At 42.5% G+C, this 15993-nt stretch overlaps 1 protein-coding gene across 4 annotated transcripts in view; it reads left to right on the top strand.

Annotated features, from left to right (window-relative positions):
• The window catches only part of TANC2 (tetratricopeptide repeat, ankyrin repeat and coiled-coil containing 2), a 198873-nt gene that overhangs the window by 153694 nt on the left and 29186 nt on the right, over positions 1-15993 (top strand). For all 4 annotated transcript variants that reach the window (XM_066627174.1, XM_066627173.1, XM_066627176.1 and 1 more), the window contains 7 exons: positions 957-1090; positions 2585-2816; positions 2921-3087; positions 4409-5016; positions 10189-10297; positions 12463-12585; positions 15144-15380. In XM_066627174.1, coding sequence (XP_066483271.1) covers positions 957-1090; positions 2585-2816; positions 2921-3087; positions 4409-5016; positions 10189-10297; positions 12463-12585; positions 15144-15380 — 1610 coding nt within the window. The remainder of the gene's footprint in view (positions 1-956; positions 1091-2584; positions 2817-2920; positions 3088-4408; positions 5017-10188; positions 10298-12462; positions 12586-15143; positions 15381-15993) is intronic.

Raw genomic sequence — 15993 nt, 5'->3', positions numbered from 1 at the left:
CCGCAGGCAGCTGCAAATGCTCAGCAGCAGCCCCAGCCTGCACAGCCTCCTCTCAGCAGAAGATCACTTGCTCCCTCCCTCCCACAATAGTGATTGGCTGGCTCACTCGCCTCCCCCCACCCTTGCTGCTTGCCTGCCCCAGAGATAAGGTGGGGCAATGATTCAGGCTGCTTTTCTGGGAAGATTTTGCCTTATATGCGAGTATCTATGGTATTTTGATTTTATATGGTACCATTTTGACTGGCCCTGCTTAGTGGCAACGTAATCTCTATTGGACCCTGTATTCCATTCTAGGGCTGGTCTAAAACACCATGGTCCTCACCATTTCACGCTTTCTGGGCCTCCTGAAATAGCCCCCAATTTCAGTCACCCTGACTTCTGTGTCCCCCTGTCTTTCTTCTCTGAGCGTCAAGAGAAAGTTCATTGCCGACTCAGCCCTCTTTGGTACTTGTGTTCTCCCGCTTGCAGTTACACAAATTGATTTATGTGAAAGGAATTGGGCTGTCCCTTTAAGATTCATTTCCATGGAATGGTTTTCTTGCCTCTCACTTTCTCCAATCTACAACAACAAAAAAGTCCCACATCCCTTTTGCAAGAGTCGTAATTCATGAATGTCATGTCATTTGTAAGAGTCTCAATCTTTTTCTCTGGAAGTGAAGTGGGGTTAGGGGAGCAGAGCATGATGCCTGTTCACTTCCTTGTTTTGTAGGCTTGATTCCTTGTACTAACTTTATAATGCTGATTACGATTATAGAACAAGGTGGGGATCAGGATAGGGTGGTCTCTTTTTTCTGGAATGAATGTAGCCATGGGTCCACTACCCAGCACAACATTCTTAAAAACACCAGATAAACCTCAATCACTTCTATTGAAATTAAAATTCTAAAAGCCTGCTCAGATGTTGCTGGAGCACTTTTGAAAGCCAGAATAATGGCTCCCCCCCCTCTGCATTGCAGATGTTGATGCAAACCGAGAGCTACCCCTTGCCCAACCACCTTCTGCTCACTCCTCCATCACCAGTGGGAGCTGCCCTGGAACCCCAGAAATGCGCAGACGCCAAGAAGAGGCCATGAGGAGGCTTGCTGCTCAGGTATTAGAAGTACATTTTTTTCCTTAAAAACTTTTCCTTTTTCATTTTCAGTTATCTCTTACCAATATATGAATATAGATTAGGCAAGACATTCCACTGAGGTCAGAAGAACATTTTCCTGTTGGCAGGTTGGGGGAGGGCTGTTTCTCTACTACTGTCAAATGTAAAGTTTTTTCTGCAAGGTGATACTCGTAAATATTACTGTTAGTTTGTTACAAACCATGAAGTTGTTGTGCATTACTGAGTTAAATGATCTCCCTTTTGTGGAAAGGGAAAGGGTTTAAGGTATACAGCTTCTGCATATCCAACCTCATGCTTAATTTTGAAAACAAAGTGGAGCCCTCAGTGTAATTTGGAATCATACAGTGGAGATAAGTGAGAAAAGGGATAGAACAAACCTATTTGTACAATTTGAGGCAGATATTTGTCTCTGTTCGAATCTCATGAGCAGGCCCCAGAATGCTTTCCTTTACCTATCCCTCCATTCTCTGTTACAAGAACCTTTTAGAGTTTCACCCCACCTCCATACCTATACCATACCTACCTGCATTTTTTTCTCTTCTACATTTTGATACCCATTCTAACACTTACAGTGCAATCCAGAACATGGATTATGTGTTTACTCATGTTTTCTCAGAAGTAAGCCTCATTGTGTTCAGTTGGACTTCCTGCCCAATAAATGTGTTTAGGATTTGCAGCTTTGGTGTAGTTGTTTTTCCCCACACCATGTTCGGCAATACTCACATGTTTATAACCTTAACAGAGGATGTTTCTGTAAACAGTTCCAGATGTTCACTTTTCTGTTTTTACTGTCTTTCATGTCCCCAACTTCCCCCCTCCTGTGTTGGTTTACTGTATCTCTTATACTGCTCTCATACCAATTCTTGACCCAATCGAATTCTGCAAACTTTAAAATAAAAATTCAGATTGAGCTTATATACAGGTTTAACTGCTTGGTGTAATGTCGTCTGAGGGCTGAGTTTCACGTTGGGCAGGTGTTTCGCTCAAACAGCTTTATTATCTGCTGCCTAAGAATGTGTAATTTGCAGATTTTGGAAACTGGTCCTCCTCAAGAGACTAATGCTTCTGTATGTAGCAAGTTGTTTTGAAAGTGTAAGCTTCTCTTTTATGTAAGCTTTTCTTACAAAAAAAAAATATATATAGTAGCATGTTTTATCGGCTTAGAAATCTAGACTGCTGCCCGGAGCAGCAGCCTTTTCGCACAACACACCAAGCAGTGTTTCTCAGGTATACATGAGTAGCTGTCCCTGCCTGTATCAGCTAAGAGCTGCGCTTTAATTCTTCAAATGGCATGGGAGGTGCAATAGCTCTCGAGGATTAGTTTCTATTTCTTTACCATTCAGTTCCTCTCCACCTTGTGTCATAGTCACTTGGCCCAGAAACCTTCCTCTTGTCAGAGTGAATGAAAGTAGCAAGAGAATGTGACTTTCATTGCATGTCTGTCCACACTTATGTTTGTTTCCCGTTTTGTAGGTTGTTGCTTATCACTACTGCCAGGCTGATAACGCCTACACCTGTCTTGTGCCAGAGTTTGTACACAATGTGGCTGCCCTGCTCTGCCGCTCCCCCCAGTTTGTCGCCTACAGAGAGCAGCTGCTGCGGGAACCACATCTGCAGAGCATGCTTAGCTTGCGGTCCTGTGTTCAGGATCCCCTGGCTTCCTTTCGGAGGGGAGTCCTGGAGCCTTTGGAAACCCTTCATAAAGGTAATAAAAATGTTAATTGATAATGTGCAACCAGATTATCATTTTAAGTTGCTGGATATTATTTGAGTATAACTTTCTCCTTCCTTTCACCCTCCAACTCTCAGAGCGGAAGATTCCCCATGAAGATTTCATCATATTAATCGATGGATTAAATGAAGCTGAATTTCATAAACCTGATTATGGGGACACAATAGTATCATTCCTCAGCAAAATGATAGGGAAATTTCCATCTTGGCTGAAGCTGATTGTGACAGTTAGAACAAGTTTACAGGTATGTTGGGGACCAGTTTTTCCACTCTTCAGTATAACAATTATTTTCTTTTGATATAATGGGAGCTCCTGTCTTGTTCGTCCTCTATTGTGATGCATTTCTCCCCTTTTTATGCTAGATTTCAGCAAGGCATGAGCATAGAAGGGGAAGCGACGTGGGGGACACAATACTGTAACTTTACAGTCAATACAGTCACCTCAACTAAGGTGGCCCTGATAATTTCAAACTAAAAATCAGAAGAAAGGAAAATACTTCTATTCTGTGCAGCACAAAACTGAAATATTTCACAAGCAAAGAAACTTTATGAATGACATCATTATAACGTCATCACCACTGTAACATTTTAAATCATTGCAGTTGGGTTATGAGCAGTTGCTGCGTGAGGTTCTTATAGATGCTGTTAATTTGCTGAAGAATAGTTTTTCTTCTTTTAAAAACATAACTACTTTTCAGTAACACAGAATGTTTTTAACAGCGTTTTCCTTCCTTTCTTTTTTAAATTTTTTAAATTTTTAAGTACCATCTCACCTTTGAGACTAGTGCATTTACTGTTTTTTGTAAGCAATATAATAGATGCATAATTAGATCGAGAAAGTGATAGTTGGATTCAGGTACAGCGGGGACAGGCTAAAATTATCCAGGTAGCTGGAACATGAACTATTAATAGAATGCATAGTCTGAACGTTTGCTTGAGCATTTCATGTGAATGTTAGTTTTCTAAAGTGTTGTGGCACTGAATGGAAGTACAGTACATAATTTAAGAGGAGACAGTTACTTTTTGTAGAGAGAGAATCACTAATAATCCTCAAACTCTAAGAAACAAAAACACTTGTCAGTTAATTCTAATGCTGTGATTTAAGTTGGAACTGTGCAATTGGCAGAGATCTGCTTTATTCCCCAGGCAAATTTCCAATCATTTTTTAATTAATAAGTAACAAAGCATATAAACAAACGCAAATCATACAAAGACGTTGCATCTTCACTACCAAATCACAACAAACAGAATTCTAATTCGCTTAGGCTGCAATCCTGCACACACTTGGGAGTAAGTCCCATTAAAATTAATGGGACTTTCTTGTGAATAGACATTCATAACCTTGCACTGTTAATCACTCGGTCTTTCATCCAGTATTGTATAAATAGTTCCTATATTAAACAAAAATGTTGTTTGTTTATTTTTTCCTTGATTTTCTAATATATAGTTTTAATTTCTGTGATCTTGCCACAAACCAAACTTTGTATACCCAAATAGCTGATGATAATTTTATTCCTGTCTTTTTCACTTCTCTAGAATTTACTCTTTTCTTCTTTTTCCTTATAGGAGATAATTAAGTTATTGCCCTTCCATAGGATATTCCTGGACAGACTGGAAGAGAATGAGGCTATAGATCAAGATCTCCAAGCCTACATCCTACACCGAATACACAGCAGCTCTGAGATACAGAATAACATCTCTCTTAATGGCAAAATGGACAACACAACCTTTGGCAAACTCAGTTCTCATCTCAAAACTCTGAGTCAAGGATCCTACTTGTATCTTAAGCTCACTTTTGATCTCATAGAGAAGGGCTACTTGGTATTAAAAAGCTCCAGCTATAAGGTAGTTCCCGTCTCCCTTTCGGAGGTGTACCTACTGCAGTGCAATATGAAGTTCCCCACACAGTCTTCCTTTGACCGGGTGATGCCTCTCTTGAATGTGGCAGTGGCATCTCTGCACCCTTTGACTGATGAGCATATTTTTCAGGCCATCAATGCAGGGAGCATTGAAGGCACTTTGGAATGGGAAGACTTTCAGCAGAGGATGGAGAACCTCTCTATGTTTCTAATCAAGCGCAGAGACATGACTCGGATGTTTGTCCATCCTTCCTTTCGAGAGTGGCTAATCTGGAGAGAAGAAGGAGAAAAGACCAAGTTTCTCTGTGACCCCAGGTAAGTAGCCCATCAATTTTGATACAGAGAGGTGGCCAGGACATAACTTCTTTGTGTAAATGTATCCCTGCATGGTGGCATATCACAACCATAGGAAATCCACCCATTGGAAACTGGTGTTGTGTTTTCTTACCTTTCACCCTTATTCTGAAAAATGAATTTTGGATGAGAAAACAGCATAGTCCTGAGGCATTACACTCCCACTGCCTCCATGCTATGGTCCCAGTTTAGGATGGGTCCTGGATGGCTGCTATTTTCACTTTAAACTCACACAAAGTGATAATGCATTTAACATCACATCTAAATTTGACTCTTAGAATGTTTTGGTTAAAGACATCAGGGCCAAACTAGATAAATTGCAGGAGACCTGTCTGTTTAAAAATGGGCCTACCCAAATCACATATAAAGAAGGAGGTGAGAAGATCCAGTTTTGTGGGCAAGCAGAATGAATGGGTTTAGGGGAGCGCACCCCTCTCACCACTTGGTGTTTACTTCTCTGTAACCTTCCCCAAATGGTTTTCTTTCAGACTACCTCTCTTCCAATATCTGAGCTAAGGAGAACAGTGTCTTAGGGTCAGACTTTAACCCTATGATTAATGCTGATGATTTTCAGTTTGGGGTCAATAGAAATATTTTCTTGTCAAATACGAACTGCAGGAAAGTCTAGCCCATATCAGGACCATGGAGGGACGATGACGACAAAAGAGTTAAGGATCCTTTCTGTAGTTCTGTTTCACAACCTCTGCTTCTCATTTTAAAAAGTTACATCAATCAGCCTTCATGACGGGCTTATTGTAACATGTAGTTTTGCCCTTCAGCAGTGCATACATGCTAGGGATTCTAGCACGTTCCAGGACTGTGTTGTTAGGAACTTTGTCCTGCCAGGTGACAAAGTTGGCTCGGTCATGTCGTGAGAATGGATGATGGCCGGATCCCAAAGGATCTCCTCTATGGAGAACTCGTGCAAGGAAAGCGCCCTACAGGTAGACCACAGCTGCGATACAAGGACATCTGCAAGAGGGATCTGAAGGTCTTAGGGATGGACCTCAACAAGTGGGAAACCCTGGCCTCTGAGCAGCCCGCTTGGAGGCAGGCTGTGCAGCATGGCCTTTCCCAGTTTGAAGAGACACTTGGCCAACAGTCTGAGGCAGAGAGGCAAAAAAGGAAGGCCCATAGCCAGGGAGACAGACCAGGGACAGATTGCACTTGCTCCCGGTGTGGAAGGGATTGTCACTCCCGGATTGGCCTTTTCAGCCACACTAGACTACTAGCCACCCTGGGTCCCGTTAGGGAGAAGGGCGGGATAAAAATAAAGTTTTATTTATTTTTATTATTAGACGCTGTGCCAGAACCACCTTTCAGAGCGCGATACCATAGTCTTTCGAGACTGAAGGTTGCCAGTACAAAAGTTTTGCCCTTTAATAGATGTTCAGTAATGAAACAGTGTCATTGCTAATATGTCATGCAGTTCAAGTTTATTCATATTTTCTCCGAAATAAGTCTGAGAGCATTAGTAGTGAGCTTTCAGTATGTTCAGTATGTGTTCGGTGAACTTTCCTTCTGTGTAAATGAGCATATGAGTTCAGCCTTAATATTATATATACTTCTTTCTGCTTCCATTTGAGTGTTGCTTTCCAAGATAGAGGAAGGGAGGAATCTCCCTTAATTTTTTTCTACAATAAAATGTATATTCAAAATGAGCTTACTGGTGTGCTTTATAGGGCTGCCTTTGAAAAGACTTCAGAAACTTCAGTTGGTTCAATTAAACTGGCAGATAATTGGCAATCATCACTGGCTGCCGATTTGTTTCCAGGTATAATTCAAATACTGATTTTGACTTCTACTGGTCTAGATTAGAACCAGGGTGCCTTAAGAACCAACTGCTCCCATATGAACCTATCTAACAGATGATATAATCATTGGATGCCCTTCTCTAGATACACTCACCTATGGAGTTTAGGCAAGTGGGTACCAGAGAGAGGTATTTTTTCCAGGGTTGCATCTTGACTGTGGAACTACTTCCCAGAGGAGATCTGCCTGGCATGTTCTCTGTTTTTTCAAATGTCAGGTGAAGTCTGGGCCTTTCATGGTTAATTTAATGTGTTGTGCTGGTTGGTTTTTATTTCCCCCTGCTTGGCCACATGGCTTACAGCACAATCCTGTGCATGTCTTCTCAGAAGTAAGTTTCATTGCGTTCAGTGGAGCATTGTGTTCAGTGATGGATAGGATTGCAGCCTTAGTTTTATTTGCTGCTTAATTATTTAACTCCTGCATCATACTTGTATTTTACTTGCTACGCAAAGGTCTGTTCTGTTTTTTTCACCTACTATTTTCTGTTACAGGTTTGCATTTAAACATACATAATGTGCGCATGGAGGAAACCTAATGAATGTGTTGGGATCCTGTATAGTGACCAATGGCACAGCTCAGTGGTTCAGCGGGGAAGGGAGGCAAGGGTTAAAGTTGCAACAAAGCAAACTTTCTTGTAAGGATAACTGTACAATAACAGAGAAAGGGAATCAGAATAAAGCAATGAAATGTTCTTATGCGGGTTACTCCTACCTATGCCAGTTCTCTCGTTGGCATAACCATTTTCTGGCACTGGCAAATAAAAAGGGTTAGGATATGGTGTACAGTGGGCCCTTGGTATCTGCGGGGGATCTATTCCAGGACCACCACGACCCCCTGCAGATACCAAATTCTGCAGATGATTAAATCAGCTGCTGAAGGGCCTCAGTACATCTCTGGGCATGATCAGAAGTCATTGTTGCAAACCGAAAGTGACTTCTGATCACGTCCGGGAGGCCCTCCAGCCGCAAGCTCAGAAGCCATGGATACAGAAATAAGTATAAGGAGGGCCCCTGTAAATTGACTCCTCCTTGTCCCTCTCACCTGCCTCCTATATTCCATGTCCCAGACTTCTTTCTGTTTTGGTCTCTCTGCTGTCAGAGTTGTGCCAGCATCTGAGTGACATCTGAACTATGTCACGGTGGTATTTTTCCAGTATTATACCACTGTCTGTTGTCAGGTGGACATCTATGCCAATGGGGCTGCTGTTGCATCAAGGATACATCTGAAGTGTAGGAATGGTCTGTGAGTGATTTACTTTAAGTCATTCAGGCCCAAATCCTAATCCATTTTCCAGCACTGTGCCAACGGGATATGTGCTGCATCCTGCAGTTGGGAGGCATGCATGGAGGCCTCTTCAAAATAAGGGAATGTTTGTTTCCTTACCAAAGAGCTGCTTTGCCCTTATGTCAGTGCTGGAAATTGGGTTAGGATTGTGCCCTTAGTTAGCTGATTATAAAAACATAATTTGAAACAGAGGTTTGTCACTCAGGCTGCAATCCTATCCACACTTACCTGGGAGTAAGCTCCATTGACTATATTAGAACTTACTTCTGAGTATACATGCATAGGATTGGGATCATAGTCTCTTAGCCTTTACGGTGCTGTAGTCCAGTGCTTCCCAAACTTTTTAGCAGTGGAACCCACTTTTTAAAATGACAATCTGTTGTGACCCATTAGACCAGGAGTGCCCAAACCCCGGCCTGGGGACCATTTGCAGCCCACAGGGAGCCCCCAGTCTCCAGTGACCCTCTGATCCTCCAGAGACTTGCTGGAGCCTGTGTTGGCCTGACATGACTACTCTCAGCATGAGGGGTGAGTGTTTGAGCTCTTCCATGAGCTGCGGGCCAGGGGCTCCCTCCACTGCTTGCTGTTTCACATCTGTGAAGCAGCAGCGGCAGCAAAGGACAGGCTGGCCTTGCTTTGCACAAGGTCTTTTATAGACCTTGAGCTATCGCAAGACCTTCATTCATTCATATAAAGTTCCATCTCTAATATATTCATTTATGTAAATTTATTCAAATTTTAAAAGCAAATTAATTATTTTTCCCCAGCCCCCAACACAGTGTCAGAGAGATGATGTGGCCCTCCTGCCAAAAATTTTGGACACCCCTGCACTAGACAAAAAAAGATCTAGAAAGAAATAATATTTAATTAATAAGTAATTAAATTAATAATAATTAGGATTCTGTGCTCCCAAGGCAGCTAGAGACCTTACAAATAGTATGTGTTCATAGGCGTTTGCTAGACTTTCCCTAGAAATGGAGTTCAAGGTCTGTTCTCCCAAACCTTTACAATCACTCCAGGGTACCAGAAGGCTAAACTAGAGAGCAAGATGTACAGTTAGGGACCTCCAGTCCAGACAAAAAGCTGCAACTGGGTTCACACGTGACATTTTTATTTGGGGGTCATGAAGATTACCTCATACCAGCTAACAATTTTCTTCTGCAAACTGGGAAAGAATACTTGCAAAGGTTTATTTTTTTTTAATATTTCAAAAACTTTTCGTGACCCACCAAAAATCCACTCACAATCCAACCCACACTTTGGGAAACACTGCTCTAGGCTATGATTAAGACACGTCTGATGAAACTGATCTACCACAGAGTAGTACAAACATACGTACATGGTGTGATTGGTGTCCCTTTTACTGAATGCAACTTAGATATTCTCCCCATTCTTTGCTTTTATAGATACTGCTGCACTAACATCTCTAATTTTGCCTTCCAACCTACCACAACTTTTGCGATTTGACTAAGGAGGTGGGGAATATCTGTTCTTTGTTTTTTATGCCTGAATGTGTCACCAGGACTTTGTAGCTAGCTTACATGTGGCATTCTCAGATACTGTGACTAATTCCAAATGGTTTTAGATTGTGTATTTAAATATCCTGAAGTTTTAAAGCCGTAATAAATTTTGATACTTTTAAAATTGCCTTCTTTCTTCAGAGGCTATACTACCATAATATTTTCAGTCTTTTTCTTTTATAAAGGGATGAGACCTGAAAGTCCAATTTAAAAACAAAACTAAGATTCTGCATGGATAGCACATGTGCTTTCAAGGCCACCTATTCCCAGATGTTTATTCATCATGTGTAGATTATTGCAGTATTCCAGACGCAATCTTTATGCTTCTCCTTCAGATTACACAATTTGTTAGGTCACAGTTCAGTTTTGTCATCTGCCTCCGAAGTGTCAAAGTGAAGCTGACATCTCTGGCAAGGCCTAGGACTATCAGAGCGCTGACTATTGAGAGAACAGATGAAGTTAGAATTCCCACTTCCTTTTCTCATCATGTTTTCTCTTTATCTTATCTTTTGTCTAGGAGTGGCCATACGCTTCTTGCTTTCTGGTTTTCCCGTCAAGAGGGAAAGCTCAACAGACAACAGACTATTGAGCTTGGTCATCATATTCTCAAAGCACACATCTTTAAGGTAGAACAAAATCATGCAACACCACGTTGTCTTCTTAAACGCTCATGGTGTTGGTGTTTTCAGTATCCATGACACATATCAACTTTCTGAGATCCACACTTGCATCATTATCTGCTTCTTAACGTTCTGGTTCTTTGGTTTTTCTGGAGGGTAAAAGCCTCTCCAGAGTTGTCTGCTAGCAAAACCTATATTGCAGGGGAAGAGCTAGATATGTGAGGACACTACCTAGCAATGACTCTGCATGTGTTGATTTTGTTACCAGACTGCTGCCACAACAGAGGATGGCTGGGGTGAACAAGTCAAAGCAGAAGAAAGGGTTCCTTCTTCAATCGGTTTCATGCACCTCTTCCCAGCTCTCAGAGACGGGAGGACAAAGAAGGAGAGGGGTTTGCAATGGAGAACAGATGAGAGAATCACCTTGTCTCACTCTCTCTTTCCCTGGCACCGTTGAGTTTGCAGTGGGCAGGGAGCTGAGGGCCCCAGAAGGAACTAGAGTTGGCTTATGTTAGTCATCTTTATATTAGAACTGTAGAACTATCTCACAATTGATAAAGATGAACTGATGAACTTATTCCATCAAGTATTTATCTCCTTCTAAAGGATAAACACAAACTATGGATTAGAAGTGAATTCTTTTAAAAGTATTTTCTGTAAACAACTTTGAAACTCATAGCAGGAGGAAAAATTTGAGAAATTACTCCTTGGATGTACCCTTTGGCATTCTGATTTCTGTGTGACATGAACAAGCCTGATATAACCTAAGCAAAAGTAATTTTAAGCATTTTGTTTTAATTAATGTACTAATTCTCAAAATATGCTAGTGGAATTTGGGGAATACGTATAAGAGTTTGAGTGATCTTTCAAGGAGGAGTTTCTAAAAGGATCCAGGGGGTGGCAGTAACAGATCCAATTGCTCCCAGAAGATTTTATCACAACATATGTTTTTTATTATCTTGATTCTGTTCGAAAATATGTTCCTACCTAGCATTAGCCTGAAACTAACCTCATTCTTTGTGGTTCACATTTTTGGTGGTGCCTTTAGGTTTTTGCCAATCCGTTTATACTGGTGGGGCTTTGGTATCCATGGAGGATCCATTCTCAGACCCCCTGTGGATGCTGAAATCAGCGAATAATCAAATCCACGATCAGCCCCTTAAGCCTTCCAAAGGGAACTGGAGCTGTGCTCTGGTCCCCTCTGGAGGGCTTTCTGAAGTCACAGAGGCAGTGTGAGTCCACTCAGAAAACCAGAAGTGACGTTTTTATGTGTTTAAAGGCATTCTGAGACCCGAAGAAGCACAATTCTGGTCCCTTTTGGAGAGTTCGGGTGGAACATAAGAGCAGCCCCACTGGATCAGGCCCATCTAGTCCAGCTTCCTGTATCTCACAGCAGCCCACCAAATGCCCCAGGAAGCACACCAGATAACAAGAGACCTGCATCCTGGTGCCCTCCTTTGCATCTGGTATTCTGACATAGCCCATTTCTAAAATCAGGAGGTTGTACATGCGCATCATGGCTTGTAACCTGTAATGGATATTTCCTCTAGAAATTTGTCCAATCCCCTTTTAAAGGCATCTAGGCCAGATGCCATCACCACATCCTGTGGCAATGAGTTCCACAGACCAACCACACGCTGCGTAAAGAGTGGAACCCACGCAGGTCTGAGGAACTTGCGTTGAGCCAAATCTGTGGATGTAAAATCCACAGATAAACAGGCTCCACTTGTATACTGCATACTGGACCTGGGTTAAGAATACTGCATACTGGACCTGGGTTACAGCATCTCTCTGCTGTCAAGGAGTACTGTGGTACTTCTCTCCCTTTTATGATGGATTGTGATTTCTTGTGCTCTGAAGTTCTTACTCATCTGGTGCAGAGAGATGTGGGCAGGGGGATTTTACTACAGAAAATGTTGGCTCTTAAGAAGAATCAAACTCTATATTATTTCAAACAGATCATAGTGCTCCAAGATTGCTTGCATTGGTTGTAGAACCTGCATTAGGAGCAAATCCTCTCCAGAACTCCTACTTTGTCTCTAGAATATTCTCTTCAAATTGACATTTAATTTTTGCCAGTAGATTTGTTGTTGTGTTTTCCCTATGTGTTGGTAAACTGAAGAGGAAAACCAATATTTTGAATGATGGAAATTGGAATGTGTGTTTTGCAGGGGCTGAGTAAAAAAGTTGGGGTCTCTTCCTCAATTCTCCAAGGGCTTTGGATTTCCTACAGCACAGAAGGACTTTCAATGGCTCTGGCTTCTCTGCGGAACTTGTATACCCCCAACATAAAGGTACTGGAAACAAAGGGACTGTCGCTGGTCTTTAGGTGTCCAAATCACTTGAAGTTCTGATGAAACAAGAACTTCCAAGTCAAATAAATTCAAACTTTGCTCATATTAAAATAGTTTGCAGAGATGTATTTAATTTATATAATTTCAGACTTTCAAATTTTTTTTTTCAAAGGATAGAAGGATAAAGGGCAAAATGAAATGCACTAGTTGACTTTGGGGATAGGAGAGGAAATGCACATCATGACTTTGGGGATAGGAGAGGAAGCTGCAGAGGGACTAGACAAATTGCTGAGCTGGGTACCAAAACATTTTTCTTGTCTTCTTCCACAAAGACACATCTTTTTCAAATATTTGTCAGCCACGAGATTGAGGTGGGGTTTTAGGGCCCAGTCCTATCCAATTTTCCAGCACTGATTCAGCTGTGCCAATGGGGTGCGTGCTTCATTGGGAGGGCAGTCACAGAGGTCTCCTCAAGGTAAGGGAATATTTATTCCCTTATCCTGGAACTGCATTGTGACTGCATTGGCACTGGAAAGTTGGATAGAATTGCCCTAGTAGCCTTATTTTGAAGTAAAACAGCTTAGTTCTTAGGGGTTGAATAACACCCAATTAGATCTGGGAAGGCAAAGAACCTACTGAACATTCATTCTACATAATTCTATCTTCCTGAATGAATCCCAGAAGTGCAATGTTCCGTTCAGATTTTGATACTCGCATTTTGTGGCCCATAAGCCTCCTGTCTTCACGTTCACTGTGAATTGCCCCTTTGTTTGAAACTGATTTGTCATTTTATGTTGATAAACACAAGTCTTCTTCACATCAATGTGCAGTGCAATCCTATCTTGTGCTGGAACTGGCAGGCCAGGAGGCCTGCGCTGTATCCAGCACAAAAAAGGGTCCAAAGTGGCTCAGACAAGGGGAAACTCTTCTCCTTACCCCTGGTAAGCCACCGCAGCTTCAGTGGGTCTCCTTGAACTTGCACCACCTCCAGAGGTGGCATAAGTCTAAGGAGAGTGGAGCAGCTTGCAGCCGCTCCGCACTGCTTGGGAAACAGGGTTGGGATCCAGCATAACAGCCAGGTTCCAGCCCCGCCTCCTCCCCGGACCCCTGCATCGGCCAAGCTCAACCAATGCATTCTTCCCTGCCTAAGTCAGCACAGAGGCTGGATTTGGCCTCCGCGGGCCAAAGCACATCCCTGCACCTGTCCAGCCAACTCTTGAGGAGGTGCGAATGTGAGTTATGGCACGTTTGCAACCCTCCTGGGCCAGCGCAAGGGATTTGCACTGACGCAAGGCGCTTTCAGGATTGCATCCTTAGTCAATCCCCCAGATGATCTCTCCCAATGACACCGACCAGGATATTGGCCTTCTTTCCATTGAAAGACAATTTTGAGTTTTCCTTTCATTGCTGCATTTCCTTTTCCTCTTTATATCCAACTAATATTTAAAATGCAAACTTACAAATTTAGAATAGAATTTATATTGTATCTGCAACTCCTGAAGTATGAAATATCCATGTTAAAAGACTGTATACTTCCAAGTACCAGATAGTGGGGACAAACAACAAATAAAAACTGCTGCTGTTGTGCTTTCTTGGCTTATGACTAAAAAGTCATAATTTATTGCTTACGACTAAAAAGTCAGTGCCAGGCATCTGGCAAGCCTGCGTTAGATGGATTTTTGGTTAAAGCTAGCAGGCAGTTCTAAAACCCACGTTTTGAGAATTAGAGACGAAAAGCATTTTCCAACAATACTTTCCCAAAGCTGTCAAAAGTCTGCCTGTAATGCAGTCGTCCACAAACTGCATACTAGTGTGAATTGAGAGAATTATTATTGTATTTCAAGAAGTAAACTAAATTGCTGCCCAATCCTACCCATCACCATTGACGCTAATGCAGCTGCACTAGCAGAACATGCACTGCATCCAGTGGTGGGAGGGAGCAGGGGGAGGAATTGGATAGCCAGCAGGACATAAGTAAAAGTTTTATTTTATATCGCCTATGAGTTTTCTCATACCTACCCCAGCCATTTTGCTGGTGGAAGACCAAAGAGAGAAAAGGGATGGCCTGGGAAAGAGGGAATAGGATCCTGGCACAAGTTGCTGTAGGTGGGAATTATCCTCTCCCTCCTCTTTTTGCCCCCTTCCATCCCCATCCACAACACATCTCTGCTGTCAACTTACCAGCACCAGTGGAGGGTTCAAGAACTGCTACTGTACACACTGTGACCATTTGCTGCAATTGCCTGCAAAGCGTGCAATGGTGGCCCAGCTTTGGGGCCACCATAAAAGGCCCTGTGCCACTGGAACACTAGTTTTGGCAGTGCAAGGGCCTTAATTTGAGACTCTGGGCACACTTTCAAACAACTTCTTCAGAGGGCCTGTAATTCTACCGTATGTCTGCACTGAATGATTCATGCACACCCTGATGCAAATACTATGAGGAGGCTGACTGGCACCCTCTACATCTTGCTTATAGCTGCTTGTCTGGACATTTCTTTCCAGTCAAAAGAGATTAGAAATACTGCTTAAACCATTCCCATTTCTTTTTTGTTGTGTAGGTCAGTCGGTTGCTGATCTTGGGAGGTGCGAACATCAATTACAGGACCGAAGTTCTGAACAATGCTCCAATTTTATGTGTCCAGTCCCACCTTGGTTACACTGAAATGGTGGCTTTGCTGCTGGAGTTTGGTGCAAATGTTGATGCCTCTTCTGAAAGTGGTCTGACACCACTCGGTTACGCTGCTGCTGCTGGCTATCTAAGTATTGTTGCACTCTTGTGCAAGAAGCGAGCAAAGGTGAGGAAGGAGGTTGAATTTATGGCCAGCTGGCTCCCAAGCATCAGTCAGGTTGCCATGTGAGGGCAGCCCTTACTGTCTTTTGTAAGGTTAGGGTGAAGGTGTAGTTGGCAAAGGGTCATAACTCAGTGGTAGAGAACATTCTTTGCATGCGGAGGGTGCCAGGTTCAGTTCCCAGCATCTGCAATTAGAGCTGAGAGAGACCCCTGTCTAAAAACGTGGAGAACTGCTGTGGCAGTCTCTCAGAGTAGACTCTGTAGCCCCCCACCAAACAGTGAAGGTCACAGGCTGCAAGTGTCTTCCTCTTGCCTAGATGATGTGGCTCAGAAGAGCAGCTTTTTCTTCCATTTCTAAAGTTCCATTTGGCTTTAGAAGTTGAAAATTGAGACCCTTGGGTGTTAGATGGCTACACAAGGCTTGAGGTTGTCTCAAATTAAGGCAGGGCAGTGAATTTTGTTTTTACTCTTGCCGTTGTACCAGCTAGACACTTCTCTACTTTCTGAGTTTGCAATAGCAATAGCATGCTAGCAATAGGAGCAATAGCATTTTTTCTCTTTCCCCTCAAAAGCGTTCTCCCCCCTCCAACCATACACACCCTGACCATCATCTAAAG

The sequence above is a fragment of the Tiliqua scincoides genome, chromosome 5 (assembly GCF_035046505.1).
Source record: "Tiliqua scincoides isolate rTilSci1 chromosome 5, rTilSci1.hap2, whole genome shotgun sequence".
Lineage (NCBI taxonomy): Eukaryota > Metazoa > Chordata > Lepidosauria > Squamata > Scincidae > Tiliqua > Tiliqua scincoides.
This window is presented reverse-complemented; position numbering and strand designations above follow the sequence as displayed.